The sequence below is a fragment of the Trichoplusia ni genome, chromosome 26 (assembly GCF_003590095.1).
Source record: "Trichoplusia ni isolate ovarian cell line Hi5 chromosome 26, tn1, whole genome shotgun sequence".
Lineage (NCBI taxonomy): Eukaryota > Metazoa > Arthropoda > Insecta > Lepidoptera > Noctuidae > Trichoplusia > Trichoplusia ni.
The window spans coordinates 4113522-4137757 of NC_039503.1; the positions used below are offsets into that span (position 1 = coordinate 4113522).

At 33.8% G+C, this 24236-nt stretch overlaps 1 protein-coding gene across 11 annotated transcripts in view; it reads right to left on the minus strand.

The window, feature by feature from the left end:
• LOC113505464 overlaps positions 1 to 22706 on the minus strand; it is a 31848-nt gene extending 9142 nt beyond the window's left edge. The window contains exons 1-5 of one of the 11 annotated variants that reach the window (XM_026888174.1): positions 22425 to 22706; positions 21461 to 21635; positions 17304 to 17586; positions 16535 to 16602; positions 9349 to 9517 (exon numbers count right to left, since the gene is read on the minus strand). In XM_026888174.1, coding sequence (XP_026743975.1) covers positions 9349 to 9517; positions 16535 to 16602; positions 17304 to 17586; positions 21461 to 21635; positions 22425 to 22495 — 766 coding nt within the window. In that variant the 5' untranslated portion in view covers positions 22496 to 22706. Of the gene's footprint in view, positions 1 to 646; positions 897 to 1038; positions 1343 to 4312; positions 4512 to 6954; positions 7636 to 8658; positions 8986 to 9348; positions 9518 to 14177; positions 14481 to 14614; positions 14958 to 16534; positions 16603 to 17303; positions 17587 to 17746; positions 18882 to 18922; positions 19661 to 21460; positions 21636 to 22424 lie in introns of those variants that run through there. The other 10 variants (XM_026888173.1, XM_026888175.1, XM_026888176.1 and 7 more) reach the window with 10 other exon arrangements.
• Positions 22707 to 24236: the final 1530 nt, after the last annotated feature.

Here is a 24236-nt window from a genome sequence, read left to right on the forward strand (position 1 = left end):
TAATAATGGGAAACCAACAAAAAAAAATATATATGCACGGATGCAGTTACAAATGTATTTGTCGTGTCTTCACAAACGATACTTCTGTGTTGATGATTGCAATTATAATCTATACTTTAATATATAAAGCTGAAGAGTTTGTTTGTTTGAACGCACTAATCTCAGGAACTACTGGTTCAAATTGAAAAATTCTGTGTTGAATAGACCATTCATCAAGGAAGGTTTTAGGCTATATGCCATCACGCTGCGACTAATAGGAGCGAAGATACAATGGAAAATGTGGAAAAAACAGGGCAAATTATTCATCTTCGATGTATTCCATTCAAAAATTCCTAACTAATATCTTCTAACCATGTGGAGTCGCTGGCAACAGCTATATGCGATAAAATTTTGAGTAATACTTAAATGATTTACATTTTAAACAGGTTTATTCTCTCTAGCTTTTTATTTGTAAACTATAAAAACACAATAAAGTAAAAATGTATAATGAAGAGCGCTATTATCGCCAACAAACTGCTTTGCAGTTTGGCGATTTTTTATGTAATTTTCTATTTTCTATTTTTTAATAAATAAATAATAAATAATAAAATAAAAAATTGTTTTTATGCTTATACAAAGAAACAAACATACAAAAATTCATTGGTACCTGAACATAATGATGTCTCTTCAAATACTAGAGGTTTATTTACACTACTTTCTTTCAGATCTTTTATAGATTCTTTTGAGTCCTGTCTTTGTTTTTTTCGAGTATATGGTCGTTCGCTGATACCAGATGCTCGTTTACTCCTGTCTGCTTGGCATTCAAATTTAGTGGGTAAACAACCCGGTTTCATACGTATTTTCGACACAGAACCCATTATATGATATTCCATATAATTATCCATATCATATGGCAACTGGAAAATGTATAAAGCAATCGATATACAAGTTCTATACATTTTGAGGTTAGATTTACTACCGAAAAACTTGTAACTAATTTTTAGTATGTAAACAATGTCGCAGAATACTATGAATATATGGAATAACGTTACAACTTACGTCAAAGTGATCTTCACAAAAATAAATAGATGTATCAGGACTAACAGCTTTAGGGTCTCGCCGTGCAAGAGATAGCCACTTATGTCGCATCGTTTTATCGTTTGGCACGTAAACAAACACTTTCTTAGGGGTTTTTAGTGATGTATTAGTGCACTGAGGGACTGCACACCACTTATATCCTTTGGAATTCATATTTAAATAATATTTAATACTTTTTTGTTGCTTGACTCTAATGTTTACAAGTTTGCTGAGAGGTGACATCATAGCAAATGTCAATATTGTCAACCGCGCCGGTAACTGCGTTTTGGCGCAAATAAATGTACGTTTCATTATTATTATTTTTTCAATACTCTTCTAATATATAAAATTCCCGTGTCACGATGCTAGTTACCGTACTCCTCCGAAACAGTTCGACCGATTTTTATGAAAACTTCTATACATATTAGGTAGGTCTGAGAATAGAACATCTATTTTTCATACCCTAAGTGATAAGGGCTGCTCACACTAAAAAAAAATATTTTATTTTTTGGACGAAATTGTTTGTTTTTATTTTTTTATAATGTGGCATTAAATACATACAACTAGAAAAAAAAATTCGGCAAAACAACGTTTGCTGGGTCAGCTAGTTATTTTATAAATTACAGAATTATTATATTTTTTAGTAATAGTAAGAATACTTTTAAACAGGTTGGCCTTACTATATATTATATGACCAATCCTTTTCCTCTTGACATTTGAATTTGTGTGGAACTACACCGCTTTCATTTTAAGTCTCACCCCAACAATTTATATTTAATATAGCTCTCCATATCATTTTCAATCTAAACATGAAAAATTATTATTAGCCATTTACAACTAGCCGACGCGAGCAGAGCACTGGGCACAGTCTAGTATAGATTAAAACTGGTATAGAAAACAAAAGAGAACGCAAAACAGTTGCATTGTTTTCCAGATATATAATATGTATAGGTAACGGCACGGATGTTGAGCGCTCGGCGGAAAAGTGGGGATCGCTTTGCGCATCGTAAAATAAAACGCCAATCAATTGTGCGAACCCGTCGTCTTGTGGGCTTTCAACCAATCACGAGTACAGTGACGCACTGCACTTTACTACGCCCGCGCCTCACTTCATATCATGCCCCAAAAGGGACCCAAAATTCCAATAAATCACTTCTGCGCAGGAGAAGGTCAGCGCTCAAGATCCGTGCCGGTAACTATAATACTATGTATAAAGATCTGACACTAAAAGTTTTGTACCTCTGACCAGATTTTATGTTTATAGGTACTTAATAAATGTTAACTACGAAAGAGTATGTCTGTTCTGTCTGGTTGTAGTAATGTCTTATACCCTATTCATCTGGGCTTGAACCAAAGTGTAAACAAATAAAACAATGTTCCTCAAAATTTTATTTTAGTTTTTATTGTCATTTAATTAAATGTAAAGTTTCCCATTTGTGTTGTCCTTTTAAAATTCACATAGCACCTTTTTAATGGTAGACATTTCGTTTAGGGAAAACGTGTGTACTTTAACGGCGCATTGCACTCAAATCCAAGTCGTCTAAAGTATCAATCTTCGATACTCTCGGTTTTGAAGGTGATCTCAGGCAGCCCGTTGTTTTATATTTTTTATAAACCTGTTTACAGTGTCTCGTAGTTTCCATAATTTCAGCTGTTTTGTTAACAATATAAGTTTTGTACGGATTGTTTCAACGTGTAAACACATTAATAACAGCCACCTTTTTCGCTGAATTCATTGGATTTTTCTTTGCTCGTTTTTTCTTCGATGAAGCCCAGGTTCAGATTCACTCAAGTTATTACACAAAAACGTCAATATAACAAAACCAAAATAAACTAAATGAATTTAAACGTATCAAAACAATGAACTTAATTAGAACAATAAAAGTAACAACGAATTAACGAAAATATCTGCAGTGGGACTTCTCGCGTCAACAAGTTGATCCATAGTAAAGATGGCGGGAACAATCCGACCGATGATAAAACGTCACATTTTGATGTAAAATGTTCGCAGTATCTGTGCTCTACATTTAGTCGTATTAAAATGCGTTCCGTGTTAGAGAATCAATTCTTTTTTAGTTTATTTTACATGAAAACAATTTAATAGATAATAGATTAAAATTAATTAATTATTTTATTTGATTTCAGATATGTCTGAACGGATTACATAGGTTTTATAGCCTTAGTTCTTAAATGCAATTTGTTATGTTGTCTGTGTATAATGAGTTCACTACATCAATCGTGACATATAAAAGACCCTTTTAATTATAGTTTGTTTAGTTTTTGGCTCATGGCTCGTTGAATAGTGATTGTCTTAGGAATTCACGATCACTGTATTTTATAATAAAACTATTTTAACCGGATTAATCGCGTACTTATTGAATGTACATTTTTCCCACCAATGTAAAATCGATAACCACACAATGAATCCGGTAAGAAATTATTAGATGAAACCAATTAGGTATTATTTATTACTGATGTTTATGTACCTACTTACATAAAATATGATTACGGAATATAAACCAGATAGAGCCCGACATAATTCTGACTGGCCCGTTGGTCTAGTGGTTAGTGGCTCTGACTGATATACCGGCGGTCGTGGATTCGATTCCCACCCAGAACAAATGTGTGTGATGAGCATGATCATTTGTTCTGGTGTCTGGGTGTAATTTATCTATAATATGTATGTATGTATTTAGAAATATATAAGTACATTTATCAGTTGTCTACTCATAACACAAGCTCTGCTTAATTTGAGACTAGATGGCGTTGTGTGAATATTATCCAATATGATATTGTTTAATTATTATATTCTTATTCAGGTGTGCAGGAGAATCAAATGGTGTATTGCAATTGATTATTTTCAACTTAAAAGAGAAAGTAAAATCTGAACTGTGAAATGTAAAATGTGTCCTGAACATAAGGAGTGCTCTGCACTGAAACAAGCAAATTTTATGAACAAACCATTTAATGATGGTCAACATGCAATTAAAATTGACTGACTTAGTATTTATCTATACTAATATTATAAAGAGGAAACCTTTGTATTTTTGTGTGTTTGTATTGAATTGGCTCAAAAACTACTGGAGTGTTTCAATTTTTTTTTAACATTACTTAGAGGTATTCTTCCGAATCCGTATAGGCTATATTTTATCCCGGAAAAGTAAGCTTAAAAAATAAATGTCCTCCCGTGCGAAGCCGGGGCAGGTCGCTAGTATTTTATATAGTTACATTAGATAGTTATATTATGTAACCTCACCTGAACTATTTGATAGTGTAGATTTTTCAATGGAGTGTACTCTTTTCTTGACAACACCCTCAACTTTAGTTACCAAATGCTTGCGTTTTCCCTCCGTTTGACAACTAAATCGAGTTGGCACACAATTAGGATTCATTTTGATTCTTTTAACTGAACCCATGATTTTATATCGTATATAATTTTCCATGTCACTTTCAAGCTAAAATAAAAACAGAACCAATGTTATGTATGTTATGAATCCGAATCTGTTCCAAAAATGAAGAATGTTACTAGGTATGCCAAATCCCTTGAAATTGGGTCTCAGTAAAGCCTGTATGTATACAAATACACTAGTTTTTATCGTAGTCAAAAATACCAAGTAGTATTGATTTTATACGCATTCAAAGTTTCGAAAATATCGAGTCCCGCTAATAGTCACGTGACCGCTTGTGACGTCACACCACAACGAGCCGCGCGGCCCGGCCCCCGCGCTTAGTATCAACAAGTCGGCAGCGCTGTAGTAGGTGTAATAGCTTGCGCAGTATTTAGATGGGTTTTCGTCCGCGAATTACGTTAATAATCCAATAATAGTAATTATTATTCGTTTAATAAAATGGATGAAGGATTCGAAAAAGGGCAATCGGACAATCTACCTAAAATAGATGGATTAATGGTTGCGCATTATTATAAGCCATCTACCTACACCTAGCCCATACGAGCAGAGCAGAAGCACAGTCTAGTATAGATTAAAACTTGTATAGAAAACAAAGGATAACAAGAACAATAACTTTAATACCGATTTTATCTAAAATTTATGAAAGGTGTATGTATAGAAGACTGATTGATTTTTGCAATAAATTCAGAATTATAAGTGACGAACAATTTGGATTCCAAAAAAGTAAATCTACAACTTTAGCTACATTCTCTCTTATAAAAGCAATACTTTCCAATGTTAACAACAATCAAATGACCACTGGACTATTTTTTGATTTATCAAAGGCCTTCGACCTGGTATCACATGACATATTGCTAGAAAAGTTGGAAGCTATTGGAATAAGGGGACCCGCTCTACAGTGGATTATGTCCTATTTGAGTAATAGGAAACAATGCGTTAGTATCAATAAAATTAACAAAAATAGAGTCATGACATCCTACTGTTCAGAATATAGACATAATAAATACGGCGTGCCACAAGGAAGTGTGCTTGGCCCAGTATTATTCCTTATATACATAAATGACATTACAGAAATAACCAAACACAAATGCATCCTCTTTGCTGATGACATATCTATTGTAGTAGCAACTGATAAAAAACAAAATACCATTACAGATCATGAGCGTGAAATTAATAATACTATCAATAAATTAATACATTGGCTTGACGTTAACCGTTTAAAAATAAACCTAAACAAATCCGTCTATATCCAATTCAATAATACAAATAATAATAAAAATAACATTAAACTTAATATAAATAAACTCAATGAGGTAACGCATACAAAGTTCTTAGGTATAATAATAGATAAAGATATTAATTGGAAATTACATGTAGATAATATTAGCACTAAAATTAATAAATTCGTATACGCACTCAAGCAAGTTAAAAATGTTACCAATATGAAGACTGCCTTTATATCATATCACGCCTATGTTGAATCGATATTACGATACGGTGTTATAATGTGGGGCAATAGCACCGACATGACCAGAGCATTCATTGCTCAAAAAAAGTGCATACGATCAATTTGTGGACTAAAACCCGACGAATCATGTCGACCACTGTTTAAAAGACTTGGCTTGTTACCGCTCCCATGTATCTACATTTACGAAATATGCGTATTCGTAGTTAAGCATATACAGCTGTTTAAAACTGCAAATGAAATATGTCCACGCAACAGACGAGATCCTTTTAGATTAGCACAGAGTGATCTACCAAGACTGACCAAATATAATAAAAATTGTCTTGCAACATGTGTGCGGATATATAACAAGATGCCAAGTAAATTCAAAGTATTAAATATAAGATTATTAAAGATTGCATTATATAAATGGTTAAGTGATTGTAATTTTTATAGTTTAAAAGAATTTATGGATTACAAATGTTAATGTATAAATAGTTTAGTTTCCTAAAAAATTTGCGTGCTATGTTCATCTTAGCTAAACATGCTTGTACCTACTATATACCTATTTAACACCTTTGTATACCATGTTTAATGCAAATAAACGATTTATTATTATTATTATTATTATTATTATTAACGCAAAACAGCTGCAATGTTCTCAAAATATTATAACATGTAGTACTATGTGAGAACACGGAAAATTCTGGCATCTCTGACCATTTTTTGTTTATAGGTATAAAATAAATGTAAACTACAAAGATTATAATAGTAATGTCTTAGGTATTCACGATCACTGTAAATTATATTGAAACTATTTTAATTCGGATTAATCGCGTACTTAATGATTTTGCATTGTTGCTGCCAATATAAAATCAATAAACACGAGATTATTAAACTGGTAAAAAAATGTTTTATGGTCAGGTGAAAATAATTATTATTACTAATGTACCTTTATAAGATATGATCAATATTCCTACGTTACCTACGTTAAAATGGTCTTCACAACAATAAACTGTACTGTTATCTCCAAACGGATCTAACCTCTTCATAGCTTTTATCCATTTTTTTCTCATTTTAACGTCCTTAGGAACGATAAAAAAAAAATTATCCGGCGAATTGGTAGTTGTATTTTTACATTTAGGCACAACACATGATTTTCTGGTATTTGGATTGGACATTTTGACGGCACGGACGCGCGATCGCTAGCGGACTGAGTGAGCCAGATTGAGCGTGTTGTGGTGTGACGTCACACCATCACCGGGCGTTTACAACTTGTTTTACGTCTAAATCGGAAACTAATTGAGGTATCGAAGTAATTTTTTCACTAGTATTTTTTATTTTAGACAGAGAATATGGAGTGCTAATTTAATAATCAAAATTAGTTAACATTCTTCATTAGTTGTCAGTTTCTTGAACCTACATTAAAGTGATCTTCACAGAAATACACTGCAGTTCCACTGGACAGAGAAACGGGATCTCTGTTAGCTAGTTGTAACCAGGTGTTTCGCATTTTCTCATCACTGGGTACTTTAATCCACAACTTTTCCGGGTTTCTTATTGATGTATTCTTACATTCCCGCACGATACAATAGTGGTAATTACTATATTTATCATTTAATCCTTTAGAAAACATAGTTTTGAATTCCGATAAAAAGGTTACGCGCATTATTTACAAGAAAAGTCACGTACTCACGTCACGTCACGGCACAGATAATATAGATAATATAGATCATCATGGCGGACTGCGTTTATGGCTGCATAGCAAAAATATATGTAATATATCAAATAATAAAAAGTGCCAACTAGCCTATTCTCAGAACCAATGAATATGTACACAACAAAAAATCCATAAGAATCGGTCGAGCCGTTTCAGAGGTGATCAGTTTTGTATACCGTGACACGAGAATTTCATTTACTACATATAACTTTTCAGGCAATTTTCCTACTAAAACTACATACTTACGACTTTACATTATAAGTTTAACCTCAAAATCCATGATTTTGGTACCTAATGGATTTGGTAAAGACCAGAATGCTTACATCGAAATAATCGTCATAAAAGTACAGACGAGATTTTTAAGACAAAAGCCCTGGATCACTTCCCAAAAGTGTTAACCAAGTACCTAATTCTCATAGTCTTATCAGTTGGCGTGTGTAACCATAACTTGTTGGGTGTTCTTTTAATAGTATTTTACGTTTAAGAACAGCACACCAATGATAAGGATTATAACTAATTTTAAATTCCAAATACTGAACTTCCACAGAACAAACAGCGTCGCAAATTGTTTACTAACAGAAAGACGTAAACAATATGGCCGGTCTCGCATTTTCGTCAATTTACGCGGAAATATATCTTATTTTTATTACATACTAGCTGACCCAGCAAACGTCGTTTTGCCTGATAATTTTTTTAGTTGGATGCATTTTTAATGCTACATTATAAAACAATAAAAACAAAAAGTTTCGTCCAAAAAATAAAAAATAAATTTTAGTGTGGGCAACCCTTGTCACTCAGGGGTATGAAAAATAGATGTTGTTCTATTCTCAGTCCTACCCCAGATGTAAACAAAATTTCATAAAAATCGGTCGTACCGTTTCAGAGGCGTACGGTAACTAACATCGTGACACGGGAATTTTATATATTTACATGAGATGTCAATTTCATAACCTCAAAACAGTTGAATAGATATTCTATAATATAATTACTGTACAAAATGATTAATAAGTAATAACATGTTTACTTACATCAAAATGATCTTGGCAGAAGAAGACAACCGTATTATGCCTTATTTCCTTAGGATTCCTGCTTGCAAGTTGAAACCACTTATTACGTACTTTCGTATTTTTAGGAACGGTTACAAATAGTTTCGCCGGCGTCTTTATAGTAGTATTTGTGCACCCGGGCACTGCACACGATTTATAACTCATTTTTTTTTTCAGTCAATTATCACTAGAAACTATTATAAAATGATAAAACTGTCGATTCGACTCGCACTCCGGCGTTGATACACAAACGTGTGACGTCACTCGATTGATAAGTCGCCATGTTGCTGAACCGAATGTTTTGACAGATTGTTTTGAGTTGCGTTTCGTTTAACATGATGTTTACAATATACGGAATTATTATAATTCGTAGGGTAAACGCAACAAAAAAAAAGTTTTTTAGAAACTTGTTAAATTTCCTATTAATATACCTTAAGCGTGAATAAGTCAAAGGTTAAAAGAGTTTATAGGTTAAAAAAATACAAATTTAGAGAGAAAAGGGTCATTAAAAAATGTAAGACCGTACTAAACGTAGAATAATTGTTTTCATATCGGCACGAGAAATAGTTATCACCGTTCATGAGATACAGCCTGGTGACACACAATAAAACCTTCGTTTCGTTTTACCCAATGAGTACAGAACAATACAAAAAGGAAAATTGATATAAATACCGTGAAAACTAGAAGAAGTCGCCGACCGGTATAAGGTTATCCAGTTCCCAATCTTCCCTTCTGCAGTCTTCTCCGCCTGTTCCTCTTCTGTTTGCTTCCGACTATCACATCTTGAAGGCACATCACCTGGAGGTACAGACCCCATGTGACACTGGGTTTCATTCTCCGACTGTAACAAAATAATGTTCTTAAATATAATATATAAATACCTACGTACCTATTCTTTAATATTTGACAGCACGGATAGCCGAGTGCTTGAGGTCACCACGCCAAACCCACTGAGCGCGGCGTGTTGGGGCGATTCCCGCGTATGACAAGCACTTGTGTGATCCACGAATGCTTGTTCTGAGTCTGGGTGTCTTTGTGCATGTGACTTGAATGTTTGTGAAACCCCCGCTATAAAAGCATTTAATTCCTTAATAAGGGAGTATACTTTTATTTTTTTTAGGCCCGATTTTTCAATCGCCAGATAACTTTTATTTGACGAATAAGTTTCGACGTTTTGACAGATTTTGTATAGAAATATGTCAAACGGCCATATTTATACCTCAGATAAAAGTTATCTGACGATTGAAAAATCGGGCCTAAATATGTCGAATGGCTTTGCGGTTGCACGAGATGCGGTTTTGATTCCAACACAATATGCGAAGTACCTACTTGTGCCTTTTCCAAAGTTGTTACTTTACTCATTTATTCTATGACACCAATGACAATTACGGAAACACTCTAAATTACTAACTTAATAACTAATAATAATAATGCATAGAATAAACCCCTCTGCATCCTCTCTCCTACTATTGTTATATGCTGTGCTCAACAGGGTCCATAATTGTCTCTAAATTATATAATGGGGAATATGCACGTGACTTAAATATGGACAAAATATTTTTTTTTGTAATATTTATTGCTACTGAAAACACACTATATAATTATTTTTAGAATTAATTTTAATTTAATAATGAAAATTAATCATCAAAAAGTGGCTGTTTTGAAATAACCGCGCAAATTTTCGAAACGCAACACTATTGGTGGAACAAAACGTGACGTCAGTTTTACACGAGACGTCTGCTGTCAACAAGCTATTTGTATGGTTTCTTTTTTGAGGAATAATTGTTATTGTATTGTGTCGCTGTTTTTTTATCTTAAGTTAATAGTTTTATGTGTTCAAAGTATTAATTAATTGTTAGGAAGGACTTAGAGAATGACTGAAACCGGTTTCGTAAAAGCGCAGTCGGATAATCTTCCGAAAATCGACGTGTTTATGATGGCCACGTTTTTCTGGCACTGGAATATATGTGGCACTACTCCTTTTTTTAATCGCAACTTCACTTTTTGTCCATGTTCTAATGCCATTATTTTGTATTTAATATAATTTTCTGTATCCTCTTCAATCTGAAACCCAAAAATAATATAAAGGTTAATAAAACTAGTCTCGAAGTTGCCTCTTACTCTAATAATTTAGATGTTTTTATTCATGAATAATACTTATACATACATAAAGATAAATTTAGAATATCGAATAAGAATTTTTAATAATATCTTTACATCTTTTTGTAAACTAGGTTATGTTTTTGTAGAGGTTTGTAAGCAAAACAAGTAGGTAGGTAAAAGTAAGAATGATTTGTATATGTATTTTACTTTTTTGATATCTTTACTTACTTTGAAATGATCTTCACAACAGTATAAACAGCTCAAACACGATACATTGTCTCTTCTCATCGCCTTGCACCACTTTTTCCTTAGATTTTCACCTTTCGGCATAAGGAAATACACTTTGTCAGGTGCAGTGTTGATGTTATTTGGACACATAGGAACGACACAATATTTATAATATGGTTTTTTGTGCTTTTCCATGGTAATTAAGTCGATATTCACTCACTTTATTTATTTTTTGGTAATTTTGTAAACCAAACACTTTGCTGTTGACATCGAACTCGTGTAATGGTGACATTGGTGACGTTACGAGCAAGCGCGCCAAAATGGCCGCGTTTAAATTGATCGCGATTTTAATATTTAATTTTTTGCATAATAGTTTATATTTTCGACGTGATATTTGTATGTTTGGTAATGTAATAACTAGTAGAAACATATAAAAAATAAAAAAAAAATCATGCATATTCCCCATTACTCGCTGTTGCCCGCGACTTCGTCCGCGTGGTTAGAAGATATGAGTTATAATTTATATCTACCCTGTTTTTTCCATATTTTCCATTGTATCTTTGCTCCTATTAGTCGCAACGTGATGCCTAAAACCTTCCTCGATGAATGATCTATTGAACATAAAAATAATTTTTCGATTTGAACCAGTAGTTCCTGAGATATTTTAGTCGTCTTACAAAAGCAGCCCAGTTCATGTATCCAATGACTAGAACACGTTCATGATAAAAAAATAGGTATTTATGAGATTAAAAAAAAAATAATGCAATTTTTATTCAAAATTATTTTGCAATTCGTAGTTTTTTAGAAACACAGCTTTGTTGCGAGCGCGGTCCGAGCCTTGTAACAATGGTGAGGGGCGCGGGCGGCGGTGTTTTTATCATTTTTAAGAGAATTTTCAGATTTCTCTTGTTTAATTTTTCTTCGTAATTATTGTCATAGTTGATAATAAAAAAATAATAATCGCGCCTAGGGGTATTTTACGTCGGATACATGAACTGGGCTTCTTTTGTAAGACGATTAAAAAATCACCGTGTATATTAGTATAGAAGTATAGATAAGAAACTTTTAACAATATATTAAGCCGGTTCCATCATAACCTAACCTTACTCAATGAGGTATAATATTCCTCATTCTTCATAGTTTCTTCAACTTCCATTATGATATAATATGTTTGTTCTCGAAGCTCGCTATATAAAGTATTTGGTAAAACATTACGGCAGAAACATTGATATGAATCAGTTTTCAAGACAAATATCGTTCGGAAAGAAAGACTCTAAATAATGTTATCTTCAAGTGATTTTGATTTTTCATTCGGATCACTATATCCAAGCAATCTATAATAAAGCTAGCATTATGGTAACAGGGATGATGACAATTTGTTTTTGCTGTGTCCGTCTTGTAGATTTTTGTATAATAATGGATACGTATTTTTTCAATTGTCCCGCAAACATAACTTGACCAAATTACAGTGAATGAAACTTACGCGTGACGTCACGACTGAGTTTTTTTTTACTCTATCGTTACGTCACAAGCCCCCTCTCCTAAACTTTAAAGCAGTTAATCTTTGTCAATTCTAGTTTTTCTGAAAAAGGAAAAAAATATGTGTCTCATACTTTTCAATCATCTAACTGAGGGACTAATGAGATTTTTTCTTTTTATACCCAGTCATCATCCCTATTGTGTCTATAATCCATACTTAATATTATAAATGCGAAAGTATCTCTCTCTGTCTGTTTGTCTCGCTTTCACGCCAAAGCTACTGAACCTGAAAAATTTGGTGCATATATTTTTTAGAGCCTGAGGAAGGACATAGGCTACTTTTCAATTGAAAAAAAGGGTTGCACCTAAGTAAGGTAACGTAGTAGGGTCCAAAAGTTTCCGGCCTACCCGCATTGCATTAATCAAAAATATCAAACTTGACATTGAATAACTTGACTTTTATCGACATAACCACAATCCAAAGTATTAGTATATTTCATTTGAAAGAAAGAAAGAAAGAAAATATATTTATTTGTGCTAAAAAAGTGACGCATACACACAAAAACAAATAAATTAAAATAGAAAATAGAAGGGGGAAAATATGCGTCATATTAACACAAAACGGCCGATGCTCAGCATAATGCTGATTTATACCATTTATATAAGTTATAACCTTTTAAAGTTAGAAAGTCGACAGAAAATTCGAAATGGATAACAGTGAGTATCAAACCGTAATTAAATTTTTGACCAAAGAGGGAAAGACGCCGGCCGAAATCAAACAACGTTTGGATGCTGTATTCAAACAATCCTCCCCGTCATACTCTACCAGAAAAGAGTGGGCGATACAGTTTCATTTAAGAAGACAATCAATTGAAAGGCCTCCAAGGACGTGCGTCCGAGGCCATTACTGACGAAAACATTCAATTTGTCGAAGAGACAGTACTGAAAGACAGGCGGTTGAAGACAAAACAATTAGCAGCTATGACGGGACTTTCGAAAACAACTGTGCATGTGCTGTGTATCATGGCCACAATATTTTGGGATTTCGAAGGAATTTTAATAGCGGATTTTAAAGAAAGCAACACAACTGTCAAATTACATTGTAATATTTATGCCTAAAGGCCATAGGTAATTTTTTTCTTATAGAATCTTTATCTAAGACACCAAGAAAAGGTCGCATCAAACTAGCTATTAGTGGTTTGCTTTTTAGGCATATGTCGGATCAATAGAAAAATCTTCAGAAAGCTCTCTGAAACTACTATTTTATTTAATTTTATTTCAAGCACATTATTATAATGGTGTGTGGGTTTTTTTTTTTTTTTCAATTAAATCTATAAGGTAGTAACAACTGTTAGGAGCTCCAATGTAAGACCGTGGTTGCTTTTTTATTTTCTCCAATGTATATGCCAAGATTCTTGATGACTCTTGTTTCTTATCGTCTTCAATTAATTCACTGCAGTCTGAAGACGATTTAATTTTTAAAGATGATTTTTGATGATGATGGTGTGCATGAAATATCAATATCCTATTTTCTTGGAACATTTTTGTATGTTGGATATGGATGGCTTGGTACTTGTGATTTTAAATGGTGAAGTAAAAGCAGAACGACAAAAGGGTTTCGATTTTATTTCTGTATAAACAACTTTACTTCTGAACTTATTCCTTATATACACTTTAATGGATTTATTTACCATCTTAGGTGCATCTTTTGTAGTACTTTCCTGCATGGCTGATGTTCCGGGGGTTGGGTCTTCAAGTTCCAGCTGTTCTGTTGAAGTTGTAGTTGTTTCATTTTGTAATTCTTGCTCAGCTTCTGATATTATTTTTCTTTTTTGCTTTTTCGCACCATATTTCCTTTTGTTTGAGTCGGAAGTTGGTTTACTTCCGTCAGGTTGGCATTCAAATTTTGAGGGAACGCACCCAGGTTTCATGCGAATCTGCGACACTGACCCCATCACATGATACTGCATGTAGTTTGCCATATCATTTGGTAACTGAAAATGAAATAAAATACCTTTTTAATAGCTCATTCATTGAGGATTTGATTACAATAAGTATACTTCCCATAAAATAAGCTTAAAATGAATTTAGCAACAAAATTCTACAAAATAAAAAAGGAAATACTTACGTCAAAGTGATCTTCACAAAAATAAAGCTGTGTAGTGGGTAATATTCCTTTCAAATCACGTCTTGCAAGTTCAAGCCACTTTTTTCTTAATTTCTTATCGAAAGGAACGAAAATAAATAACTTCTCAGGAGTTTTTATGGACGTATTAGTACACAGAGGGACGGAACACCACCTATATGCTTTCGAAGTCATGTTTTTAATGTAAAAACTAGTAAAATGTCCAAATTAAATATGAATTAGATAATGTTTACATTTACCGAATGTTCGTTGTACTCTAAAGTGACGTAAGTGACGTAACGTAAGCAAGCGACGCCATGACAGACGCGTTTTGGTGCAAATTTTTAATTTATGAATAAAAAATTATTTTTTAGGTACTAAACCTACATTTTCAAAGAAAGAAATAAAGAAATGTTATGTTTAATATAATTCATATATATTTTCAAAAATTATAGAACAGCTTTTCAATATTGGTCATCATTCCTATTGCGAGATGCTATTAAAAAAGAACGTCAAGGGAAATTGTCGCGAGGAGTGTTGCTGCTTCATGACAAAGCGCCAGTGCCGGTCCACACATCGGGTGTTTCCAAGGGTGCGATCAAAGAATGAGGTTTCACTGAGCTCGACCATCCACTTTATAGTCCCGACTTGACCCCAAGCGACAATTTTTTTTTTTAATTGACATCCGACTTGCTAGGAAAAAGTTAGAAAAATGTTCGAAGTTGAAGTTTGATGAAGAGGTGAAGCCCGCGGCATTGGCACATTTTGAAGATAAAACTACAGACTATTTTTTTTAAGGAATCGAAATGTTAAAAAAGCAATGCAAAAAGTGTATTGAAATTAAGGGGGACTATATTGTAAAATAATAATAGTTGTTTGAGATTTATCCTTCATTTTATAGTTCAGGAAGGTAACTTTTGGACCTTACTACTTAAAAGGCCGATAAACTGTGCATCTTTCCATACTAATATTATAAATGCGAAAGTATCTCTGTCTGTCTGTCTCGCTGTTACACCAATACTACTGAACCGATTGTTAAGAAATTTGGTATGCAGATAATCTGATTAAGGACATAGGCTACTATTTAAATTATTTTAAATGAAAAAAAGAGTTGTAATGGTAGGTCAAAACTAATATAAAACTCTTTTTATAAAAATTGTTGGTTAAAAGTAATATAAATGTGTAATATACAAGGGTAGTCTGAATTTAAGGGGTGTAATGGGGGGTCGAGGCTACATTTTATCTCGGCATTCGCATGGAAACGGGGACCACCGAACACAACTGAAGTCCACGCGGACGGAGTCGCGGGCAACAGCTAGTATAGAATATAATGCAACTTTCACACAACGCCATCTGTGTTGAAGATGTATTAACTATTTATAAGGTCCTTGTTACTAACAGGTGATAATTTCCAACTTGTCACAGCACTCAAACTACAAATATCACAACACGAAAATCCTTAATTTATCTCTGCTTTTTCAGCTCTCATGTGGTGACCTTGCAGGTCTATACTTTGATTTGTATGTAGTAAGAGCAGGTTGGATCCCAATGCTCGCAAGTCGCAAAGTATTTTTTTACATACATGTACATTCTTAATTATTCTAAGGCACCACTGACAAAACGGTGAAGGAAAGCAGTGTGTGAAAACCTGGACCTGATGTTGGAATCTGAAATTGCCAAATTGCCAACCCGCAGTGAGCTAGCATAGTGATCAATTCCTTATATAGGAAGAGGCCTGTGCCCAGCAGTGAGACGTATGTAGGCTGGCATTATGTTATATTTATAGCTAGGATAGCTACACAGAAGATTGAAGATGACACCGTTGAATTTTGAAAGTAAATATAGTGATAGTAGAAACATTCCATGGGATAGAAATATATTTTTTGTAACTTGGTCTTTATACACATTTGTTTTAAATCTTACTTGTATAGATTTATCAATCATTTGTAAAATATCTGTCGTAGTTTTTCTCCCTTGAGCTCCTGATGTGTCTGAAAAGGTGAATACTCAAGTTAATAATTTTAAATAAGTGGGTTTTTTATGTACTTAGTAAACCTTAACAACATTATTTTCGTTTTTAACAGACTGGACATAAAAAAACCTAAGACCAAAGTGAACATTAAAAAGTTACCAAAATAAATGAGTAATGAACAATGTGTACTACTGTATTGATCTATAGTTTATTTATTATACCCCACCATTCTAAAACACTGTCTTATTTTGCAAAGTTTTCTAAACAATAAATTCATTTATGAACACACTATAATGAGTGACAGTGTGCTATTTGTTGCGCCGTTTCTTCTTCACAGCTAGAGCACTTAGGAAGCAGTCCAGGATGTGCCATATAGGGAGCTGTCTATATAATATAATGCTTTGACTGTCAAAAAGTGTTTGTAGCCTTACTTTTTTGATTTTTAAACAACTCCCGCACTAAGGAATTTAATCCTTGTGTCGCGGGGGTTTTCACAAACATACAATTCACATGCACAAAGTGCAGCACATTGTGTAAGCATTCGTGGATCGCACAAATACTTGTCCTACGCGGGGATCGAAACCGCGACACGTCGCTCAAAGTTGGTTTGGCGTGATGACCTCAACCACTCGGCTATCCGTTCAGTCAATTCAACGACTTATACTTTATTAATTGCTCATTGAAGGAAGGTCTCGTTGTAAAATTTTCAATGTTACATACCTTCATCAGGTTTAATTTCATCCCTTACAATATTGACACCTTTTTGCACAGTGTCTTTCATATTCTGAACTTCAAGATGGCATCCTTCTTCAACATGCCTGACAAGCTCTTTTTCTCTCTTTCTTTTTCTTTGAACAACTACTGCGCTCTGACGATCCGATTCGCCCAATCGCTTATAATCCTCTTGGCAATGGAATTTACTAGGTAATGTCTTTTCAGACAAAAGTATCTTCGAACTGAAGCCCATTTTGTACTTCATATAGTTCCTTATATCTTTTTCTAGCTAAAAAATACAGTCAAAGCTTGGGACAACAGTTTCTGCTATTAAATTAAAAAATCAAAACAAAAAGTTTTAGGTTAAGTTGATAGTAATTTTGTTTCACGAAAGACATTTTTATTTATATCCTATTACATTTTGAATAAAATATTGTTGGTACTCTTACATCAAAGTGATCTTCACACATAAAAACATTTGTATGAGACAATATGCTGTGTGGGTCTCTCTGAGCCAACTGTAACCACTTATTCCGTCTGTTAGGGTTCGTCGGTACAGAAACGAATAGTTTTTGTGGCGTTTTTATCGACGTATTTGTACATTGTGGGACGATACACCATTTGTACACCATTTTTATTAGTTTATTAACAGAAATATAGTATAAACATGCTGAATGTAGTATTTACAAACTTGTTTACTTGTAGGTGACGTCAAGCAGAACTTTGTCGTCCGCCATTACAGAAACAGCGTTTTGTTTAAGCGTGAATATTGTAATTTTAACATTTTTTACGGAAAACACTACAAGTTTCCTAGAAATATAGATAATATGGGGAATTAATCATGTACCAACGTATTATTCTGTGTATAACCTCAATAAAGAAAATCAAGGATTAATTAAAAACACTACAATAAATACAGTACCTAGACCGTCTAGGCTTGACAATTGTTACAATATATATTATGAAAGAAATATGAAATTTCTTTGCAGCTCTAAGGTAGACAATGGCCGTAGATTTTTTGCATCAATATTAATTATAGTATTTATGTTACATAAATTTGTGTTATTTAATCTGTGGATAACGAGAAACGAAACGAAACGAACGAATTTCTTCGTGAGCTGTGTAATCTGGAATCTAGCTACCTTTGCCGTGTTTCGGACTGTAACAATTTGTAGTGTAAAATAGGTAACCAATTAAACGAACTAATTTATATAATGTTGGTAATATTTTTTTTATTATATTATTTGGTATATTGGAACGATTCGATTTTTATGAGTAGGTATTAAGCTTTTAAAGGGTATGAAATGCTTGTAAATTGTGTATAGGTTATGTTTTGTTTACTTATAAAATGTTACGATAAGTTTCATCGGGGAAGTTGGTGATTAATTTTAATTAACTAGGTGGGTAGGTACTTTTGTAGAGCTTCATCAATGTTATAAAGTGTGACGTCACATGACAGGTTTTTTCGCGCCACTTATATTGGATGTATAATTAATTTAGAGAAATGTTACAATAAAGATTCTAACCTAATAAAAACTAGTTTCAATCGGAAACAGTAAAATTTGTTAGTTATTACAATTATATATTTATAGAACATAATTAATTGTGAGAAAGTTCACACTTACGTCGAAATGATCCTCGCAAAAATACATTTTGGAATCCGAAGATACATTTACGTCCCGTCTTGCAAGTTGTAGCCACTTTTTCCGTAATTGTTCCTTTCGAGGCACATGTATAAATAGTTTTTTTGGTGTTTTGATTGTAGAACTTTCACACTGAGGTACTATACAATATTTATAAAACTTGTGATCCATTTTAAAAGATAATTTGTAAAACTTGTTATCCACTCAACCAAACAGTTCTTTGTTTAGCATATCGTGACGTAACACGAGTCGCCATGACAGTTTGGCGTGTTTTTTAGCCATAATGTCAAATAGTTCATAAAAATGTAAAATATAATGTGTTACAGATTGAATTTTACTGAAATATTCATATTTCAGCTAAATTAGACCATAAGGCACACGATGAATTAGTTTTTCAAAATTAGTCAACTACCTACCCTATTCAATTTAAAGAAGAAAATATGAGTTTTTTCTATTTACCATTGAGTAAGTTTTCTATTAGCTTTATTCTTTTATCCCTAGCTTGGCTTTTTGCTTTAATCCCCTGCAAGGAGGCAGCACTATTTAGTAAAAACTTCAATAAGATACATAGATAGAATATTTTTTACAGGGGTTGACAAACATAAAAACTGACAAGAAGCCACTATGGGAGGTCTCATATCGCTAAGAGCCTATAGTTTTCTCTGTATACACGGTGATTTTTTAGTCGTCTTACAAAAGCAGCCCAGTTCATGTATCCGACATAAACTACCCCTATGCGCCATTTTTTTTTATCATCAACTAAGATAATAGGTACGAAGAAAAAATAATAATAAGCGAGAAATCTGAAACATGCTGTTAAAAATGTTTACGTTTCAAACTGTAGAGAGTATTGAGACGTAAGGACTTACAAGATCAACTACAGTTCTTACATCACAAATCGCATATTCACAGATATTTTGATTTTCTAAAAATCTATACTAACATATTAAGCTGAAGAGTTTGTTTGTTTGAACGTGCTTATCTCAGAAACTACTGGTTTAAGTTGAAAAAATATTTTTGTGTTGAATAGACCATTCATCAAGGAAGGCTATAGGCTATATACCATCACGCTGCGACTAATAGGAGATACAATGGAAAATGTGGAAAAAACAGGGAAAATTATTCATCTTCGAGGTCTTCCGTTAATAAATTAATAACTTTTATCTTCTAACCACGCGGACGAAGTGGCGGGCAACAGCTAGTTATGCGTAAAAAATATGTCAGCAGCTGTGTTGTGTTATGGAATTCAGATACAACGAAGGTACCACAAACACCCAGACCCGAGACAATGTACAAATGTGAATTTTTACATTGACCCGACCGGGGATCGAACCCGGGACCTCAGAGCTACCTTCACCTTGAAACCGGTGCGTACGCCACTCGACCACGGAGGTCGTCAAAACCAGTAAAGGCACAGTATTCGGGAGAAGGCCAAGTTATTTTCTTCTTTTTAAATGCTTGCTACTGTAGCAAGCATTTTGCTCAAAGTATGCTTTTTCTTATTATTTATTTTTAAATTCTCTAAAATCTTTTAGAATGTCCGTCTTGTGTGAGTGAAACAGATGCTATCACGTCGTCTATAGTTTTCTCTGTCTAGGCTAAAAACGATCTTAATGACTATAGAGGCCAGCGTTGCCAGACGTCCCGATTATGGAGGGACGTCCCGATTTTTGAATCAAATTTTAATGTCCCACGCGATGGACAGGCTTGGTCCCGGTTTTCGGGGAGAACTTGACCATACGCCTTTAGTAGGATTCACACAGACTATTGTTTGAAACCGGTGGCGTAGCGTGGTTCACCGTAGTCCGGGACGGATTCACTCCAAATACGAACTTAAAAAAAGCTCGATTAATTTTTCGCGTAGTTAACACTTCCTTGCTTGTTGTTCGCGCGCGGAACATCGAACATCAAACATCAACTTTACTATGTCCCTCTTCTGACGGAGGAGTCCCGCTATTTTCACCCAACAGAACCGAAGTCCCAACTTATTAAAATTATCTGGCAACGCTGATAGAGGCCGTTAAAAAAGTCGTATACTAATGGCCCTCGACGACTGTTGCATTTGTACAAGTAAAGAAACAGAAATAAGCCAAAAATCACGGTTACAGGTACGAATAATGGTCGGTATCGACGTTTTCCTAAGAAAACTGCGATATTTTCTCTGCACGTAAAAACACCCTTCGAAATGTCTGCTATAGATATGTCAGTTTTGGTTTGAAGTCAAATCCGGTCTTTGTACGCATTACTGGGTTTCTTGGAAGCCTAGTAATTAATAGTAAATCTTGATATCGACTTGTACAGCACCAGTTAATACGACACCTAATCGCGCATAACTATTTCGATAGCTAGTTACTTCTCTCGCTAATTAATTGATTGTCTGTACTTTTTTTTCGATTAGTTTTCAGTACATGATTGTTTTCTACATGTAGAGACTTGTAATGAGCGATTTGATACGCTTATTTTCTACTCTTTTCTTTAATACAAAATAAATAAATAAAACATAATAAATAGCAAACTTACATGTATTAAAAATTTCGGAACTGGAAACTTATCTAAGTAAACTCTATGTGCAGTTTTACGAAATAAATTTCTCTCGAAATGTATGGAACAAATGCGAGAGTGAAGTTGAGGCTGCCAATTTTGCCGCCCAGTAGCTCTTATCCAGATTTCTCGCAAAATCAGAGCTTTAGGAAACCTGAAAAAGGCAAGATTTGGCTATTAGACAGATAAAATAATTATGAGTAAAAAATTGTGTTTATTTTCAGACTAGCGATGCTAGCGACCTGCCCCGGCTTCGCACAGGTGACATTTATTTTTTAAGTTTATTTTCCGGGATAAAATATAGCCTAAACGGATTCGGAAGAATCCACCTAAGAAATGGTAAAATAAATTTTGAAATCGGTCCAGTCGTTTTTGAGCCTATTCAATATAAATATACAAAGGTTTCCTCTTTACAATATTAGTATAGATAAAGTATCATCTGAAGTAACATTTAATACAGAAGTAAACTATTATCTTGGACTTCCTCATTTGAGTCATTGAATAACATAATCCTAGATACTATATACCTATTTTGATTTCAAAAGAAAAATATTTTAACATGAAGATGGGTAATTTATTTTGCCTTTTAAGTGGTCTCCCTATAATGGTTGACAACCGGCTAAATTGAAATGTCGTGTCGAATAAAATGACAACTCTGATGACGTACTGTTATAGTCGGTTAATACAACAAAACTTATCTATTGTTTATACTTACTTACTTAACTCTGTTGGCTCAGCGACCCAAATTATGTCTTAGCCTCTGATGCAACTTACTATACTCTATGCTCTGATGTGAGAGAATGCCACCTTACCCGATCCTTCGCGATTTAATAATGATGAAATGTATTTCCCAGGCGTTTGAGGACACTTGTGATTATAACTAATCATATTTAGTATTTGGAAACTTAATTACTTCATTATAAAGGTTTAATTTTCAACTTACACATGAAAGGTTATGTTTTCCATTTTACGTTCACTGCGGCTTTTACAGCCGACAACAGAACACTGCACCATGGTAAAACTTTTAATGGAATTCCTTTATAAAACACTTATATTGTATCTAAGATTTACGCACTAATTGAAGCAGAAAACGCAAGTCTGACAGCACAATTATAACTTCACACAATGTTTGGCACGAACGATATCAGTTCGTATATGCGACAGACACAAAAAAGCAGGTACGGTAAGAAATATATATCCATCTCTTTTGCACTTAGTATAGCCTTGATCATAGATATAGAATAACGAGCGAGACAAATAACCCAAAGTTCTACTAAGTGCAAAAGAGACGCATATATTCTTCTTTGTCCCTTCCCGTACATGCTTTTTTTTGCCTGACATATGTTACAGGTAGTCAGATGCTTGAAAAGTCTGACAGCCAGTCTAACCAAGGGGTATCGTGTTGCCCAGGTAACTGGGTTGAGGAGGTCAGATAGGCAGCCGCTCCTTGTAAAACACTGGTACTTAGCTGAAACCTGTTGGACTGGTAGCCGACCCCAACATAGTTTCGAGAAGGCTTGGCCGATGATAACGTGTTGGAGGAGCTAAACATTATGTGACGTTATAATTGTGCTGCTGAGAATACTTGTGTTTTCTACTTAAATAAGTCCGTTAATCTAAGATTAAATACAAGTGTTTTATCTATGAATATTCCATTAACAGCATTACCATGGTCCAGTGTTTTGATTTAGGCTGTAAAAGCCTAAAAACATATTCTTGTTTTTTTTTACTATTACGTCTTTTCCCGCGTATCAATTTTCGTTGGAATTTTATAGTCCCATACCATGAATTCAAATTCGAAGACGACAATAAATAAAAACATTTTTGGGTCTGGGATAAATGTCACGTATCATGGTAACATTGTTTTTGCATGTACTTTTATTGTTGTCCCTTATGGGCGTAACGAACGAGATAAATATAAATACAAAATTAAAAAAAAAAAAATTAAATGTATTTATTAAAAACATAGTTCACATTACTTAAATACATGTACGAATACAAATGACTCGGATGTAAAACCAGTAAAAATATCTTAATAGTCATAATCATAGGACTTGAGTTAATCTACACCAAAACATAATAATATACGAGAAGGATGGTCTAAAGATAATATAGGGACACCCGAACTAGGTTTGTTTTAAACCTGTGTTTCGGGTTATCAGTGCAAAAAAATGATTGATGGATATTTTAATGTAATTCTATCACTTAATTGTATTATAAAAGACTAAGCAGGACAAGCTGTCCTGAATTATTTAATTACATGTACTTATTATTATAATTTCTAAGCTAAACAGTTTATTGTAATATTTCTAGCAATTTTTCCGTATCTGAGTAATTGAGGGACTGTAAGTATTCTATTACCATTCTATTACACCTATTTAAGCTTACACTATATAACTTTAGTAGCCTGTTAAATTTGTTATATAAATAGGGTCCTTGAAATAAATAAAATCTGTTAGTAAAAGCATGTTGCGTTTGTGGGTTAGTGCAAACTAAATCCTTTCTTCTCTTGCCGGAAGGTACCGGGCTGAAACCAATTTCAGTATGCTGGAGTCGTACTATATGTAGAATAAATAACTGGCGTACTGTAAGTACTTTGCATACCCTGTATAACTGGTGAGTAGGAAACCTGAAAGGACGAAAAGTGGCGACCTTTAGGATTGCTCTTTGAGCACGTTCTAGGGGCAAGATAATAGATTTAGATGCACCACCCCATGAGTCTATGCAGTAGGTAAGAATGGATTGGCACAAAGCC